General features: G+C 46.5%; 4 protein-coding genes across 5 annotated transcripts; 2 read left to right on the top strand and 2 right to left on the bottom strand.

Moving 5' to 3' along the window:
• Nucleotides 1-46: 46 nt before the first annotated feature.
• On the bottom strand, nt 47-727 carry LOC115760751. Its single transcript, XM_030702230.1, has 3 exons — nt 572-727; nt 304-500; nt 47-237 (listed from the first exon to the last, which is right to left on the bottom strand). The coding sequence occupies exons 2-3, from the start codon at nt 482-484 to the stop codon at nt 170-172; spliced, it is 249 nt and encodes an 82-aa protein (XP_030558090.1). The 5' UTR covers nt 485-500; nt 572-727; the 3' UTR covers nt 47-169.
• Nucleotides 728-894: 167 nt separating this feature from the next.
• On the top strand, nt 895-5929 carry LOC115760765 (little elongation complex subunit 1). Of its 2 annotated transcripts, none has more exons than XM_030702250.1 (2): nt 895-2450; nt 2526-5929. In XM_030702250.1, the coding sequence occupies exons 1-2, from the start codon at nt 1139-1141 to the stop codon at nt 5912-5914; spliced, it is 4701 nt and encodes a 1566-aa protein (XP_030558110.1). In that variant the 5' UTR covers nt 895-1138; the 3' UTR covers nt 5915-5929. The 2 variants fall into 2 exon arrangements, with proteins under 2 accessions (XP_030558110.1, XP_030558109.1); XM_030702249.1 differs by having other exon boundaries at nt 2505-5929.
• Nucleotides 5930-6399: 470 nt separating this feature from the next.
• On the bottom strand, nt 6400-12547 carry LOC115760766 (myosin-11). Its single transcript, XM_030702251.1, has 8 exons — nt 12361-12547; nt 11970-12066; nt 11724-11899; nt 11454-11657; nt 7338-11033; nt 7206-7277; nt 6546-6662; nt 6400-6480 (listed from the first exon to the last, which is right to left on the bottom strand). The coding sequence occupies exons 1-8, from the start codon at nt 12442-12444 to the stop codon at nt 6463-6465; spliced, it is 4464 nt and encodes a 1487-aa protein (XP_030558111.1). The 5' UTR covers nt 12445-12547; the 3' UTR covers nt 6400-6462.
• A 429-nt stretch (nt 12548-12976) lies between these two features.
• On the top strand, nt 12977-14046 carry LOC115760768 (aquaporin-2). The gene is made up of 2 exons (XM_030702256.1): nt 12977-13609; nt 13664-14046. The coding sequence occupies exons 1-2, from the start codon at nt 13061-13063 to the stop codon at nt 13877-13879; spliced, it is 765 nt and encodes a 254-aa protein (XP_030558116.1). The 5' UTR covers nt 12977-13060; the 3' UTR covers nt 13880-14046.
• Nucleotides 14047-14483: the final 437 nt, after the last annotated feature.

Here is a 14483-nt window from a genome sequence, read left to right as displayed (position 1 = left end):
ATAGCAGGTTATATTTTCCTATTTATTTAATGAATGTAAAGTCATGTCCGCTTTAAATCATTTATTCACCAATCAATATTCATGTTAAGCCAACTGATGCAGCTTTGAAATGTATATAGATGCAACTTTAAACAACTAAATCAATGACAGCACCGCATAGCTTAGCAAATCAATGGTGCGAGGCAGCCTCCTTCGCTTGGCTTTCAGCCCAGGCCTTCTTGTTTTCGGGCGAGTTGGCTGCAATAATAACAAATTTTAGAAACACGTGCAAACCAATTCAAGATTCTTAGGATGGCCACTTACCCAACTTGCTGATCTTGTAGAAGACAGGAATACAAGCAACCACTGAAATAAAGTAATAGCGCCAGATCCACTGATTCTTAATATAATGCTTGATTGGGAACTGGGCCAATTTAGCCGAGAAAGTGTATGGATATTTCATTGGACGTCCAACGGGTTTTTCAGCAGCAGCTTTGTCGGCCATGGTTGTGATTTGGTTACTGTGTATTTGATTAATTTGCAAAATATGAACAATTATGTAATTTTCGGGCCGAATGCCACAGTTACGTACCTTCGCAAGACGTAGAGAATACCACAATATTTTAATGTGCTACAGTAGCCCTGAAAAAAACGTGAAGTTGGTTGCAAATTCTGAGGACTGCCAACTTTTGCTCTTTTGAAGGTAATATACAATCCAAAATTTTTGAGAAAAATATAAGATTTGCTCTTGATATGTTTACTGTAATAATTCAAATTGTATTGTGTAGCCTAAGAGTATGTATACATATATTTTAATTATAAAGACTGCTTCGATTTCTTACTGTAACGTAAATGAGTCCAAAAAAATGTGTTTGTTACGGTCACACTCTTTGCCATTCACAGTGTTAATGTTGTTAGTTCCTTGCCGGTCGTGAAACGCGCTAATTTTATGTTGTTTTTTCTCGTAATTTTAACATTTATGCCCAAAGCGTATTGTTAGAATGCTTGTTCATGGAATTGAAGTATTTAATATGCACCCTACTCGTTTTAATATAATTGCGTTTGTTCGGTAAACCGCACGCGCCCTGCCAAAGCACATAAACGTTTACCGCTCACAGAAAAACACGTGAAACCAAAAACAACAAAACGGAATACGGCCATGCCTGAGAATTTGGATTTCGAGGAGTTCGATTTTCTATTAAGCACACCACAAGAACTGTCGCAAAATGAAATCAACAATAGCTTTCCCACCAATGGGAAGTCCACGAAAAAGCGCCTACGAGTCGCCGACCTGATTGCTAGCAACGATGAGCTGGTGCGCCAGGTGAAGGAGCTGCAGGAACAACAGAAGCAGCTCTGTGGCATGCAGCGAACCGCGAGCGAGGTAACCGAGCTATACCAGCGGGAGAAACAACAACGCATCGAGCTCGAGCGCCGTGCACTTGAGCACAGCGAGCGCTGCGTCGATCTGGAGAAGCAGTTGGATGTTCAGAAGTTAAACTGTGAGCACTTGCAGGAAGAGCTAAAAAACAAGTGGCTGCCAGTTGATGCCAAAGAAATGATCATTATTTTCATGCAGCTGGCGCAGCGCATTGTCGGCGATCCTCATGCCAGCGGTCTAACCCGCTCCGAACATAATATGTTGCGCAAGCTGAAGGACTACTGCAAGTCAGCGAATATTTCTATACCCGCGCCAAAGAGCCCCACAAAGAAGCGATCAAAGGGGGTGGCAGCTGCATCGCAATCAACTCAAACACAGCCGCTGCCGATTTTACTAACGCCTCCTGCACCCACCAAGCCAGAAATGTGCTCGATAGCCATACAAAGTGAGAGTTTTGTGACCACTCGGGATCAGGGCATACAGCACAAAAACACAACAACAACGCGCGGAACTACGACGGCCTCGTTCATCCAAATGCATGATGTGGGCACGTGCTTTCCAGAGCCTAAGCCCGCCCTGAATGCTCATCAAATATTGGATAAGGTTCTCTCGTGGACAATAACACCGCTCAGTCCCATCGGGGATCAAACACCGCCAACCGAAACGTTGCCCACAATCAGTGTGGGCACCTGCACTGATCTGTGCAATGTGCAGCGTGAGATTGACTTTCTGCCACAGCTGCCAGCACAACTGAAGCGCTCCGATTCCCGGCCACCGTCGCGGGCTATGTACGACAGCGTCAAGGACGAGTTAGCGATACCTGCGGATGCAGCTGCTCTTGATGGCAATAGCCACCACATGGCCAAGGAGCTGCTTAGCTTTCTGCCGCACAATCAAAGCGTTCTCGCTAAAATGCCGCCCCAAGTCTTTGAGGAGGTCTGGCAAGTGATGGGCCAAATGGTGCTCGTTGCCCTGCAGAGTCGCTCCGCGAGCTCCATTAGCCAAGCCGATTTTCGCAGCTGGTTTGATACGCTATACGAAACCCATCAGGCACAGAACGTGGCATGTAGCAGCAAAGGCAACCACAGGGGTAAGACCTTAACATTGAATTCACTTGGACACCAACTGAACAACTTGATTGCAGAACCCTCCCATTTTCTGACAGAGCCCGAGGAGCGAGCGCCGCTTGATGTTTGCATTGATCCCATAATAGAGCCGCCACCGGAAATTGGCGTAGACCTAACACCGATACGTCTGCCGATCAAACCTCAGTTCAGGGCAAGGCCGAAGCCCAAAACCAAGCCAAAGAGGCAAAACCGACGCGCTAGACCTTACTCACGACCAAAGCCGCAACCGCAACCGGAGGCAATTGCAAAGCCCAGCACACCCACAGAAACTGCGGTAGATTTCCTAAGCAATTTAAATGCTTTCCATAACATCAACTGTGATAATCTGCAAATTCAATTGAATGCAGAGGAGCGTCAATGGCTGCGATTGCCAGCTGCAACAGCAAACAATCAACAGCCGCCGGACACACCGGTTGTTTGTAAGCAGTTTGCCTCACAAAGTCCTGCAGCACAGTCACCCGATAGACTGGACGTGCAACTGGCTGCAGAGGAGCGTCAATCGGAATCAGAAGGGGATAATCCACAGTCGCCAGTCACAAATGTCCATTGTGAGCAGGCTGCTGTCGGAGATCAATGCAGCAAAGCGCAATTGTGGTCCTTATTTGGCAGTGATTCCGATTCGGAAGATGGAGAAGCACAGCAACATAAAACTGAAGAAACGTGTCAGCAAGGGAAAGCAGCGATCGAAGCAGCAAACGATTTTGATACGCACGGCATAGACTCCACAAGTCTAGACGTCGATGATGGCCTTTTGCAAAAACACCATCTTGTAGATATAGTACAACCAAAAGCTGCAGAGGAATTGCCGACGGAGTTGGCCAATCAAACAGCAAGCAACCCCAGCACATGTGAGTCGCAGCCGGCATCAAGCGAAGAAGAAAGCTCTCCTATCAGCTCCGAGTCACAGCCAAAGACAACAAGCGAAGAGGCATTGGATTCAGATGTGGACAGCGTGGATAGACCTTCAGTCCTCAATGAGTGTAATGCTTGCAACGACTGCAAACACCACGAGGAAGATATAAAACTGGCAATTGTTGAGCAGGCGCCTGTTGGCAAACGCGTGCGAAAAACAAGCGAACGTTGTGAATCCGAGTCGCAGCCGGCATCAAATAAAAAAGCTAACGATTCGAATGTGGATAGCATGGACAGGATATTGGTTACCAATGATGGTATTAACAGCGTCTCTGATCATCACCAGAAAAATGTAATAGTTCCAAATGCCGTAGCGAGGCTCCCTGTACCGAGGCCAGCTGCTATTAGCAGGCGAAAAGTCAACAAGCGCAACACATCCGAGTCAAGTGAAACAAATGATTTCGATGCGGCCTACACGGAGAGCAACTTAATCATCAATGATGTGGAACTTCGCAGCAACCTCGATGACCACAATAAAGTCAAGACGATGCCTCCTAACGAATCCATGCAAAAAGGAAACTCGCGTGTCAGTTCCGAGTCTCAGTCAGCGCCATGTGAAGAAAATGCTGACAATCAAAGCAACTCCGATTACCACAATGATCAACTGAAACTGCCAAATGTAGAGCAGTCGCATATGTGGATGTCCGTTTGCAAACGAAGTAGAAATTCAAGCAAGGGCTGGTTTGATTGCACATTCGAGTCTCAAGCGGTGTCAAGTGAAGAAGCAAACGATTCGGATACGGACAGCATGGACAGGCCTTTAGTCATCAATGATGGTTATCTATCCAGGGGATCGGATCCCCATGATGAAGATATTAAGTCTTGTAATGATATAGGTAAGCTGACTGCGACAACGCCTTCTGGCAAACGCAAACGTGGAGTAATTACGCGTAGCACATGCGAGTCTCAAGCGGCGACAAGTGAAGAAGCAACCGACTCGGATGCGGACAGCACGAACATGCGTTTGGCCAAATATAGTGATCTGCACAGCGATTCAGATCAACACGATGAAGAAATGAAACTTGAAAATGCTCTTGAGCAGCTGCCCTTGAGAATGCCCGCTGGCAAACGCAAGCGGAACTGGAGTACGCGCAGCACATCCGATTCGCAGCCCGTTGAGAAGCGTCTGACGCGACTCCAAGCCAAGCAGCTGTTGCTTGAAGCAGGTAACCAGGAAACGATCAAAGTCACAAGTGAAACGCAGCCCAGCTGCATAGATGCTTGTTCGCCCATGTCGCCGGTTGGCTGCGAGCAGGTTGACAGCGAGCCCATCGAAATTCCACTGGAGCCGCCCGGGGGTGAGCACAGCGCGAGCGTGCCAAAGGCATTGTTATGTTTCCTGGTGAACGCTGTCAAAGCCAATGCCAAACAACGTGGACACCGCAAGCAGAAGCTAAACAAGAAACAAATGGAGCAACTGCAGCCAAAAATGGTTGATTACTTGAAGCACTCGGTGCCGCTGGACTTGAGTTCTGTTCAACTGGAAACAGCCGATGCCCAGGTGCTTGTAAACGTGCTGATATCGGCATATGGAGAACTGCAGCTGGAAGCTGCAGATGGCAGCGCCCAGGAGCGTCTGCTGACTGTGATTAGGCAGTTGGAGTGCCAGAGCTGCACGTTTATCGAGCTTTTCATGAACACGCTGGAGCAGCGTTTATTTAGCCTGAAGGAGCGACTCACAGAGCCGGTGGCAATCAAATTTGTGAAACTCTCTTTGCAGTTGATTGGACTGCAGGCAAGCCTAACGAGTCCCGTTGAGAGCTATGTTAATCCCGCACGCTTATTACTGGCCAAAATACTCTATCATTATAGCAAGCAGATGTCGCAACTGGTGCTAGCGGTGCTATGCCATTTTCCAACCGTTCTGCCGCATCGAGAAGAACGAGATTATGATCATGCGGATCCATTGATTACGGTCATTAAGCATCTGCTGATGAGCCATCAGTACAATGTCAGCGATCCGCATGGAACCGATCGTGCGCTAATCTCCAAGCTACGCTTTGAATATCACTTTCAGCCCTTTGAACCCACCAAGCAGCAGGTGATCGAGAATCTGGTAGAGAAAATAAAAGCTGGCCGCGCCCATCAGCTTAGCTATGCCTTTGCGCTGTTCTGCAGGCGAAGCGCTCATCTGAATGTGAGCAATGTGCTGGCGGAACATCTGCTGCCGCTGGCCAACAGCTATTGTGATCTATGTGTCCAAAGCGAGGAGTACGATGCGCGGCTTGAGTGCCTGCTGCAGTGCATCTCAATGATTGTCAAACAGCTGCCGCTGGATGGCAAATCTGATATCTCTGGCTACATAGCGCTCTTCAAGCGTATACTCGTAGCGGCGCCACGACCCCTTGTCCAGCAAGCAGCCGTTCAAGCCATATTGCGCACACAGCGCTTCGGCTACGGATTTGCTCTGGACGCCCTGCAGGGCTATAGGCCGAGCTATCAGCTAACATCTCTGACACGTGCTATGCTGCGCAGTTTTGTTGAACGCCGGCATCAGTATCTGCTGTATCGCTAAGGATGGTTTCCGAATTTCGAGTTGGTAAATTGTATGAATTGAAACTATTTATTTATGTATATATTTATATATATTATTTTGAATTAAACTAAATGCTAACTGCAATTGATATCTTTACAATTTTTCACTTACAGCTAAAATGAACATCGAATTAGCAAGGAATACACACATTAAATGTAGAAATGATTGCACGGTAAATGGAAAAAGCGTGGAGTTGGTGTTAAACGAGCAGCACACACATTTTAGCATAGTTGTCAAATGTACAAAATAGAGCGGTTATTTTTGTTGTAGTTTCCCGACACTGTACAATGGGCTACACATATGTAAGTATGTCCAAATATTGCAGTATGATATTTAAGTATTATTAACAATGCCCTCAAGTCGAAATGCCTTTATGCAGCGGTGAGCAATAACCTGTGGCTAAGTTGAGGTAAGGTACTTGTGAACTTGGGCTAAACGGTTCAGCTCTGATTTTAGTAGTCTAGAAGCGTTTCATTGCAAGGCTGCCACCAGCTGCCGCTGCTTCCGTAGAGTACCAACAATTCTTGCTAGATCAGCTTGTTTAGCTGCAATCAGGAAAATATATAAGACGGTTATTTTATTTAATTTAGTTTGAGTTTAGAATACATACTAGTGAGCGCCGCTGGTGCTCCTTTTCGAGGGCAACCTGTGCCTGCTGGGGCGAAAATTTCAGCACTGCCGATATGACTTTAACCAGAGTTTCGTTGTTTGTATTCCCGGTCAAATACTGCAAATATAGAAAGATTAATTTTCAAAGTGTTACATACTACAAATATTATAAAGATTAATTAACCAACTGTTACATTGTAACAGTCGCAATGCCCGACTAGGAAATACACAAAATAAGAAATTATGATTCTTTGTTGTCCGATCGTTATATATTTCTACAATTAAGAAAATGGGATTTAGGTATGTGCAAACACCAAAAGACTAACAATTTATGTATACGTATACCTTTACCTTACAAATCATTGAACACTTATATAAGCTCTTATGACTTTGTCATGATATGTGTAACACAGAGACGGAGACATCTTCGACCTCATTGAGTTAATATATTCTTCAGCCGTGTCAACAGCTGAGTCGATGTAGACAAGTCTGTCCGTCTGCCTGTCTGTCCGTCTGTCTAAGATAACCTAACCAAACTGGGCATTTACCAGTTCTACCACATGACCCAAATCCTATCAACATCAGATACAGGGAGTAGACAGCCTACAGCCCTTTAAGGCGATTTAGCTACGTTTTTTGTGTGGACCATGTTGCTGCCTACCTGGAACATGATGTTGCGCAGATACTCGAATTCCGTGTTAGCTGGCACGCTGTCGCTATGCTGCATGGATACCTGCAAGACGTGAAAAAGCGGTTTAGCATATGAAAATAATCTTTGGAATTGGGCACTTACCAGTGTTTCATCCAATTGCCGCGATAATTTTGCGTTTTGCAGCTTCAGACGCTCATTGGATTGCTCGAGTATGAGAAAGTTTTCGCATTTTTGTTCAAGAAACAGGTTCCGATTGGTCACATCCTGCACCTCGTTCATGATGTCTTTCAGTTTTGACTCCAGCTGGGCTTTTTCATCGTTGGCAGCTGCCTGCTGGACGCTTTTGGGCGCCAAGCTGGCCAGCAGCTGCTGTGCCTGTATGCCGGCTCGTAACGTTTCCAGTTCCGTGATGCGTTCCGTCATTTCCTTGTTGTTGGCCTGCAACTCATCGATTTCCTGCTGCAGATTTGTCTGCTCCCCGTTGCTTTTATGCTTCAGATCCTCCAGCTCGCGTTGCAGTTGTTCGTTGAGGCTGCGCAAATGCTCGGAATCGTTGGACAGTGCTGCTGCTGGCTGTGCCTGTTCCTTATCCTGCTCACTCTGCTGCTTGTCCAGTTGCTCCTCAAGGCTGAGACAGCGCTCTTGCGCTTTCGAAAGCTCAGCTTGGCGTTCCTGCAGCTGTTGCTGTGACTGCAACAGCTCCTTTTGCACCGAGTCGTTTTGTTCGCTGACAAATTTGGCATGCTCCACCTGGCGTGTCAACTCTATAGTTTGCTCCTCCAGCGCGGACTTCAGTTGCGCCGCCTCCGCCTTGGCAGCGGCCGCGTCGGAGTCCTTCTCGGCTAGCTGGCTGGCATGCTGCAAGACCTGCTCCTGCAGCACGTACAGCTCACACTGCAGCGACTTCAGTTTCTCGCCGCTGTCGCCGTGCGAGGTTAATGCCTGCGAGAGTTCTATTTCCAGTTGTTTGGTGTGCTTGTTTAGGTATTCGTTTTCGATTTGTAGCTGTTCGTATGCGGACTTCTCATGCGTGGAGTTTTTCAGCGTCTCGATTTCCCGCTGCAGTGCGTCGTTCGCCTCGTGCAGTCGCTGCACATCCCCATTGGCAGCACTCCAACGTGCCTCCAGCGTTTCCAACTGCGCTGCATGGTTAACGCTGGCAGCCTGAGCTTTTTCGAGCATGGCCTTCTCCGCCTCTTTAAATGAATCCAGCTGCTCGCGTAAATTGTGGACGGTTGCCTGGAGTGTGGCCACTTGCTCATTGCTGGCCTCCAGCTCAGAGCAGCGATGCGTTTGCTCTGCCAGGTGCTGCTCCAGTTCGCGTTGTCGCTCGCGCACCTCTGACAGCTGTTGCTGTGCTTGATCCAGGTCAAGCTGCAGGCTACTTCTTTGCGCCTCCAAGGTATCTTTTTCTTGTTGCAGGCATTTGAGCTCATCCTTTGCTATGAGATTTTCCTTTTCATAGGCATCGCATTTGTCCTGCAGCGTGCGATGATCATGCTCCATAATTTCCTGCGCATTTTGCAGCTTAGAGTGCTCATCGAGCACCTGCTGCAATTTGTTCTGCAACCTGTTGAGCTCGTCCTGCTGTTTCTGCAAGTGATTATTTTGCTCCTGTAGCAGACAGTTGTGCTCGGCCAGTTTGCTATTCTCGCGTTCAATCTCCTCAAGCCTGGCCGACGACTGCTCACCATGCGCATCGCGTTCCTGCTGCTGCTGCTGCAGTGCCTCAATGTGTGTTTCCAGTTGCTGCTTTTCGCGCTCCAGTTGCGTCTGTGCAGCCTGCACTTCCTGCACATGGGCTTGCATGGTTGTGATCTCTTCGAGTATGACATTGACGCGTTCCTGCAGCTCTTGCTTCTCGCGCCGCAGCTGTTCAGCGTTCGCCGCCTCTGCCTTGAGCTGCTCCAGGCTGGTGCCTTGCTCGCTATGCTTTGCCTGCAGCTGCTCGTGTTGCTTTTTCAGCTTGTTTAGTTTGTTGGCGACCGCCTTTAGCTCCTTTTCCTTGGCCAGCGTGCCGGCCTGAGCAACAGTCAGCTGTTCGTTGAGTGCTTCGATCTGCAGCCTCAAGGCTGCCGTCGCCTCCGACTCATTCTTATTGCTGCTGGCGTATTGATCGCTCAGGGCTTGCAGCTCACGCTGCAGCTTGAGCGTCTGTTCCTCAGCTGCTGATTTTTCGGCGCTGAGTGCGGCAACTATTTCCTGTTCGACTTCCAGGGTTTTTTCAGTTTCAAGCACATGCTGCTCTTGCTCCCTCAGTCGAACTCGGGCGTCTTCTAGCTGACTCTGCAGCTCATCCAGGCTCGACTCATTTTGCTGATAGCGCTGTACGATTTCATTTAGCTGAGTATTATGCAGGCGCAAGTCTTGCAAACTCTGCTCGCTGTCCGTTTTCAGTGTGCGCAGTTGCTCCTGCAGCGCATCCACCTGTTGCTCCTTTGCCGCATGCTCGATTTTCAGTGTGTTCAGCTGTTGTTCCATGGCCAGCAGCTGGGCATCTGCTGCCTGTTGGGCACTGTGCAGCTGCTCCTTGAGCTCATCTTGAGTATTGGCGGTATCGAGCTCAGCTTTTAGTTTTGTAAGCTGCTCCTGCAATTGGCACAGTTCATTCTCCTTATGTTCCAGCTTGGACTGCAGCTGCTTTTCCTGCGTCGCTGCCAGTTGTTCCTTTTCGGTGTGCTCTAATCTCAGTGTATTTAACAATTGCTCCGTTGTAAGCAACTGAGCCTCCGCTGCCTGTTTGGCATTTTGCAGCTGCATTAATTGTTCTTTGACAGCTTCGGCTTGCGTCTCCCGACTGTTTGCCATTTGCAACTCGGCTTTTTGCTGCTTTAACTGCTCCTCCAACTGCTGCAGTTTGCTTTCTTTTTGTTCCAGCTCAGCTGTTGTTTTCGTAAGCTGCGATGCCACTTGCTGCTGCTCTGCTTGTTGGCCATTTTTGAGAGCCTTTAATTCCAGTTCTGTTGCAGCAAGTTTCGCTTCTGCTTCTTTTTTGGCATTCTGCACCATCTTCAGCTGTTCCTCCATGTCCTTTGCCTGCGATCCACGGCTGGTTGCCTGAGCCAGCTCAGCTTCTTGTTGCTTCAACTGCTCCTGCAATTTCTGCAGCTCCTTCTCTTTGCTGGCCAGCTCGGACTCTATTTTCTTTTGCTGTTGCTCCTTTTCCGTGTGCTCCACTCTCAGTGTGCTTAGCACATGCTCCGTTGCAATGAGTTTAGCGTCCACTTCCTGTTTGGCGCTTTGTAGTTTCTTAAATTGCTCCTTGATGTCAACCGACTGCGTTTCCCTGCCATTGGCCGTGTCCAATTCAATTTCTAGCTGCTTAACCTTCTCCTGCAGCTGGCGCACTTCGGCTTCCTTATGTTCCAGCTCCGTGTGTATAGCTTGTTTGGTCTGTGCCAGCAACAGCACATTCTCCTCCTCTTGCTTACGCAGCGCAGCAATTGTGCTGTTGGCCTCCTCATTGGTTTTGCTCAGCTGCTTTAACTGTGTCTCATGCTCGGCCAGCGATTGCTTAAGCTTCGCCAGTTCTTCGTCCAGCTCCAGTGCAGGCTGACTGCCATTTGCAGTTGGCGCTGTTTCAGGCATTATTATTGGCTCCTCAAGGTCGATCAGCTTGTCCCCCTGGCCGCGCTCCAGTGCGGTGGTCACGTTATCCGGATTCTCGCCTAGTAGCTTTAGTTTGGTTTGGTAGGCCTGCATCTTGCAGCTTATATCATCCATTTCGATGCGCAAAGCTTCCTCCAGATGTGCCTTCGCCTGCTGCTCCAGGGTGCATTGTTCACGCAACTCGCTGATGCGGCGCAGCGCCTTATCCTGCGTCTCTACGAGCACAGACTGAAAGCGATATGTGATTAGAGGGGTTTGCAGTTGGCGAAATGTTGCAACATTTTAAAGATCCCTTGTAGACGGTATTATTATTATGTCAAAAGCTAACCCAAATAATATATATTTATGTTTAGACACAGGTTCGACTTATATTGAAAGGAATTTCGATTTACTTCGCAGAGAAGATTATATAATTAAACTCAACTGGATAAACTGGTATAATAATGCATAAAACTTAAATTAATGTGGAGTATCATATATATATATATATTGGAGATTCGTTTCTATATCTTTAAACTACCTAAATCGTGCGAAGAGAACTTGATATTGGAAGATCTATTTAGACAAAGCTTGAATATAGCTCCAATTGACATAATTATTAATACTTGTCTGCAAAGTTTCAGCAAAGTTTCTCATTGTTTCTCATACCCTCGCTTTGCTGCTGTCTCTCTCCAGTTCCTTGTATTTCTTGGCCAGATCCGTGTAGCGGCAGCGGTATTTATGATAGCGGTCGAGCGACTTCTTGTACGCATCGTATAGCTGATCTTTAGTGATAACATCCAGGCGTGCCGTCGATGCGGAGTCATCAAATTCGCTACTCGTCTCATCCAAATCCGATTGCAAGTGATACGTCTGTTTAAATAGAGTAGAGTTAGTCGGGGGTCTAATGAGACACATTTGTAATTTACACGCACTTACCGGTGGCGCATCATAGGTGGGCAAGCGGAACGAGACATCGCTTGCCATGGACGAGTTTGATAGCTTGCGGGTGCGCGGTATGGCGCCGCTGCCGCCCATGCCATTCAGAGACTGGGTCGAAGCACGTCCGTAGCGCGGCAGCTTCTGTAGGCGGTAAGGCGAGTTTTGTGGCGTGTCTGTAGAGAGGAGAAACAAATTATGATTTAACACTGATAAAGAAGAAAAATGAGTCGCAATAAATGTTACCCTCTTCCGTGATGCTGAAGAAATTCTCATTGGTGCCGGTGTCGGTATTCTCAGAGCTGTTTGGTGTTGTTGTGCTGGACGATGAGCTCACGGCGGCCTATAAAAGCATACCGATAAAAGTCATGTATGTGCTGTGTGTGTGTGTGTGTGTGTGTGTGTGTGTCATGCGGTGTGATTGTGTTTGAGTGCGCTTGGGGGGTTGGGTGTGCACACAGCTGCTTGTTTCTGTTAAATGGGTCAAATAAAACAGTTTTTGCAAATTGCACTGGCTGTTTGGGTGCATCCCCTTGCCCGTTAAGCAGACACATACTAACATACACACGCACACACAGCCAACAGTTTGCTTGTGTGCGTATGTTTTTATTAATTTGCATTTTTTTTTGTTACTTGCCTGGGCTGCATTTGCAAATTGTTGGAATTTGGACGGCGACGCTTTCACCTCCTCAATGAGTTTATTTTTCAGATTGGCAAACATTGTTGGACAGCTGCTGCGCTTGTTGTTTACTGCGTTGTTTACTTAATTTAGGCAGAGTGCAATTTATATAAAAAACATCTAATATAAATAAATACGTGTCTGCAGGTATTGCTCCAATTGCCACTCTGTTTAAACTACTGAGGTGTGGCATCACTCGCACAATCTAGAGTGACCATATTTTCGTTACTGTTATTTTCTGGCATTTTAAATGATGATTTTCGTTTTATGAGTTTGGTCACCTTAAAAAACGGATGCAGTGAGTAAATTTCTGAAAATTTGAATTCATTCCTGCTAGCCCACGTAGCCGTTATTTTTTTTTATCTGTCTAGGGTTTGGCAATATTTTAAAGAATATTGTTAAATCGCTGCAATATATGAATCGCAAGAGCCCAATTCTGTTACGAAATACTTGCTTGCGCACTTGGTTTGACTTTTAAGAGCAATCAGGCATGTGTTTCCAATTGGCACAAGAAACTCACAAAGCTGTCAAATTTTCAGAAGCTAACAAATATTTTAACTTGACATTCAGTAAATATTTTTATAAAGACACCTATCTCGACTACAGCAGTTTACATACATATTTCTATAAAACTTTTCTCTTGCCTTTACCAAATTGTATGTTGCATTTGTCGAAAATGTTGTTAAATAGTTTTACAATTATGCGCGGACTCAGCGAGTTCAGCGCAACCGCCTTGTTCATGGTTATCAGCTGCATGGGTTGCAGCGTACGCGATCAGGGTGCCAGTGGAAATCTCATCTCAAGCTTGAACTACGGATTGGCCACAGTTGTGGTCATGCACATCTTTGGATTTATATCTGGCGCACATGCCAATCCTTGCGTTTCGATCGCTTGCTGTTTACTGGGCTATATTGGCTCCAACATGATGTGTATTTATATTGCCTGCCAGCTGGCGGGAGCTGCATTTGGATATTTTATGCTGCTGCAGATGCTGTCACAAGGCTTGCTTGATGCTTACAAACAGGGCGTTTGCATGGTGGAGCCAATGAATAGTCTTTCGAGTATACAGATCCTGAGTATTGAGGGCTTTCTCACATCGGTGCTGATCCTCGCCTGGAGTGCACTGTGGGATGTGCGCAGCGGACGTTTTCTCGACTCGGTCACCTTACGAATGGGCTGCCTTGTGACCGTTTGCAATTTGGCAGGCGTACGTAGACTGTTACCTTTTTCTTATGTATAGTTTTTAGAAACCCATTTGCAGGGCCATCTTACGGGTGCCTCAATGAATCCGGCAAAGATACTTATTCCCACACTATTCAAGGGCAATCCGGAAACGGTATTGCTACAGCTAGGCGGTCAAATGTTGGCTTCCATCATTATACCACAGCTCTGGATATTTGCCTACACACCGAGCTATCGGCCCCTACAGATTGAAACCCCCGAGAGGCACGCATCAGAATTGTATCTCAGCCCATAAGAATGATGCTCGTCAAAATAAATTTGTTATATACTATTCAAATACAAGTAGATCTCTGTTATCAACTCGTTCTGGTCATTTAGCAGCAATTAGTTGGTTCCCTGCCAGGTCTATTTAAATCAAAGGTTCTACAAAGGCCACCGGCTAACAAGTTGCCATGTGGATTAGAGGAGCTTTATAATTGTGATAAATTAAAAATGTAAGATAAATTTAAGTATTTCTCATTGTGCTTATCTACATAAGCAGGACTGTCGTCGTCTTTGCTAATACAACTTATTAAAAATAATTTATAACTTAACAGTGTCAGAAATGATTGTAACATTAACCAACTAGATAAGATTCGACAATAATCTAATTTAAAATAGCATCATGTTGCGCTCCAGCTGTAATGGAAAATTTTCAAAATCTGTTGCAAGGCATCTAATATTTTAATTCTATGAAATCTATTCTTTCTTTGGGATACAGTTAACAGTATGGGATATTGTTATACTATCAATGTAACCCTGTTTTATTTTTTTATTTTTATTTATGTATATAGCACTCGCAATTGTGGGAATCCGCTGAGGCAGACAAATACTCGCCTGGGACTCAATGAGTGGGTCAC

This window comes from Drosophila novamexicana, unplaced genomic scaffold, assembly GCF_003285875.2.
Source record: "Drosophila novamexicana strain 15010-1031.04,08,12 unplaced genomic scaffold, DnovRS2.1 tig00000462-arrow-pilon, whole genome shotgun sequence".
NCBI lineage: Eukaryota > Metazoa > Arthropoda > Insecta > Diptera > Drosophilidae > Drosophila > Drosophila novamexicana.
The sequence above is the reverse complement of the archived record's forward strand: the minus strand, read 5'-3'. Positions and strand labels throughout refer to the sequence as shown.

What these genes read in the sequence shown, in the direction of transcription:
- LOC115760751 (XM_030702230.1), bottom strand. Translation starts at nt 484, where the DNA reads ATGGCCGACAAAGCTGCTGCTGAAAAACCCGTTGGACGTCCAATGAAA. An exon ending in CTACAAGATCAGCAAGTTGG is followed by an intron (nt 238 to 303) that starts GTAAGTGGCCAT and finishes TTATTATTGCAG; the next exon opens with CCAACTCGCCCGAAAACAAG.
- LOC115760768 (XM_030702256.1), top strand. Translation starts at nt 13,061, where the DNA reads ATGTTGCATTTGTCGAAAATGTTGTTAAATAGTTTTACAATTATGCGC. An exon ending in CCGTTTGCAATTTGGCAGGC is followed by an intron (nt 13,610 to 13,663) that starts GTACGTAGACTG and finishes ACCCATTTGCAG; the next exon opens with GGCCATCTTACGGGTGCCTC.
- LOC115760765 (XM_030702249.1), top strand. Translation starts at nt 1,139, where the DNA reads ATGCCTGAGAATTTGGATTTCGAGGAGTTCGATTTTCTATTAAGCACA. An exon ending in CAGCAAAGGCAACCACAGGG is followed by an intron (nt 2,451 to 2,504) that starts GTAAGACCTTAA and finishes ACTTGATTGCAG; the next exon opens with AACCCTCCCATTTTCTGACA.
- LOC115760766 (XM_030702251.1), bottom strand. Translation starts at nt 12,444, where the DNA reads ATGTTTGCCAATCTGAAAAATAAACTCATTGAGGAGGTGAAAGCGTCG. An exon ending in CTTCAGCATCACGGAAGAGG is followed by an intron (nt 11,900 to 11,969) that starts GTAACATTTATT and finishes TCCTCTCTACAG; the next exon opens with ACACGCCACAAAACTCGCCT. An exon ending in TGCGCAACATCATGTTCCAG is followed by an intron (nt 6,663 to 7,205) that starts GTAGGCAGCAAC and finishes CTATATTTGCAG; the next exon opens with TATTTGACCGGGAATACAAA.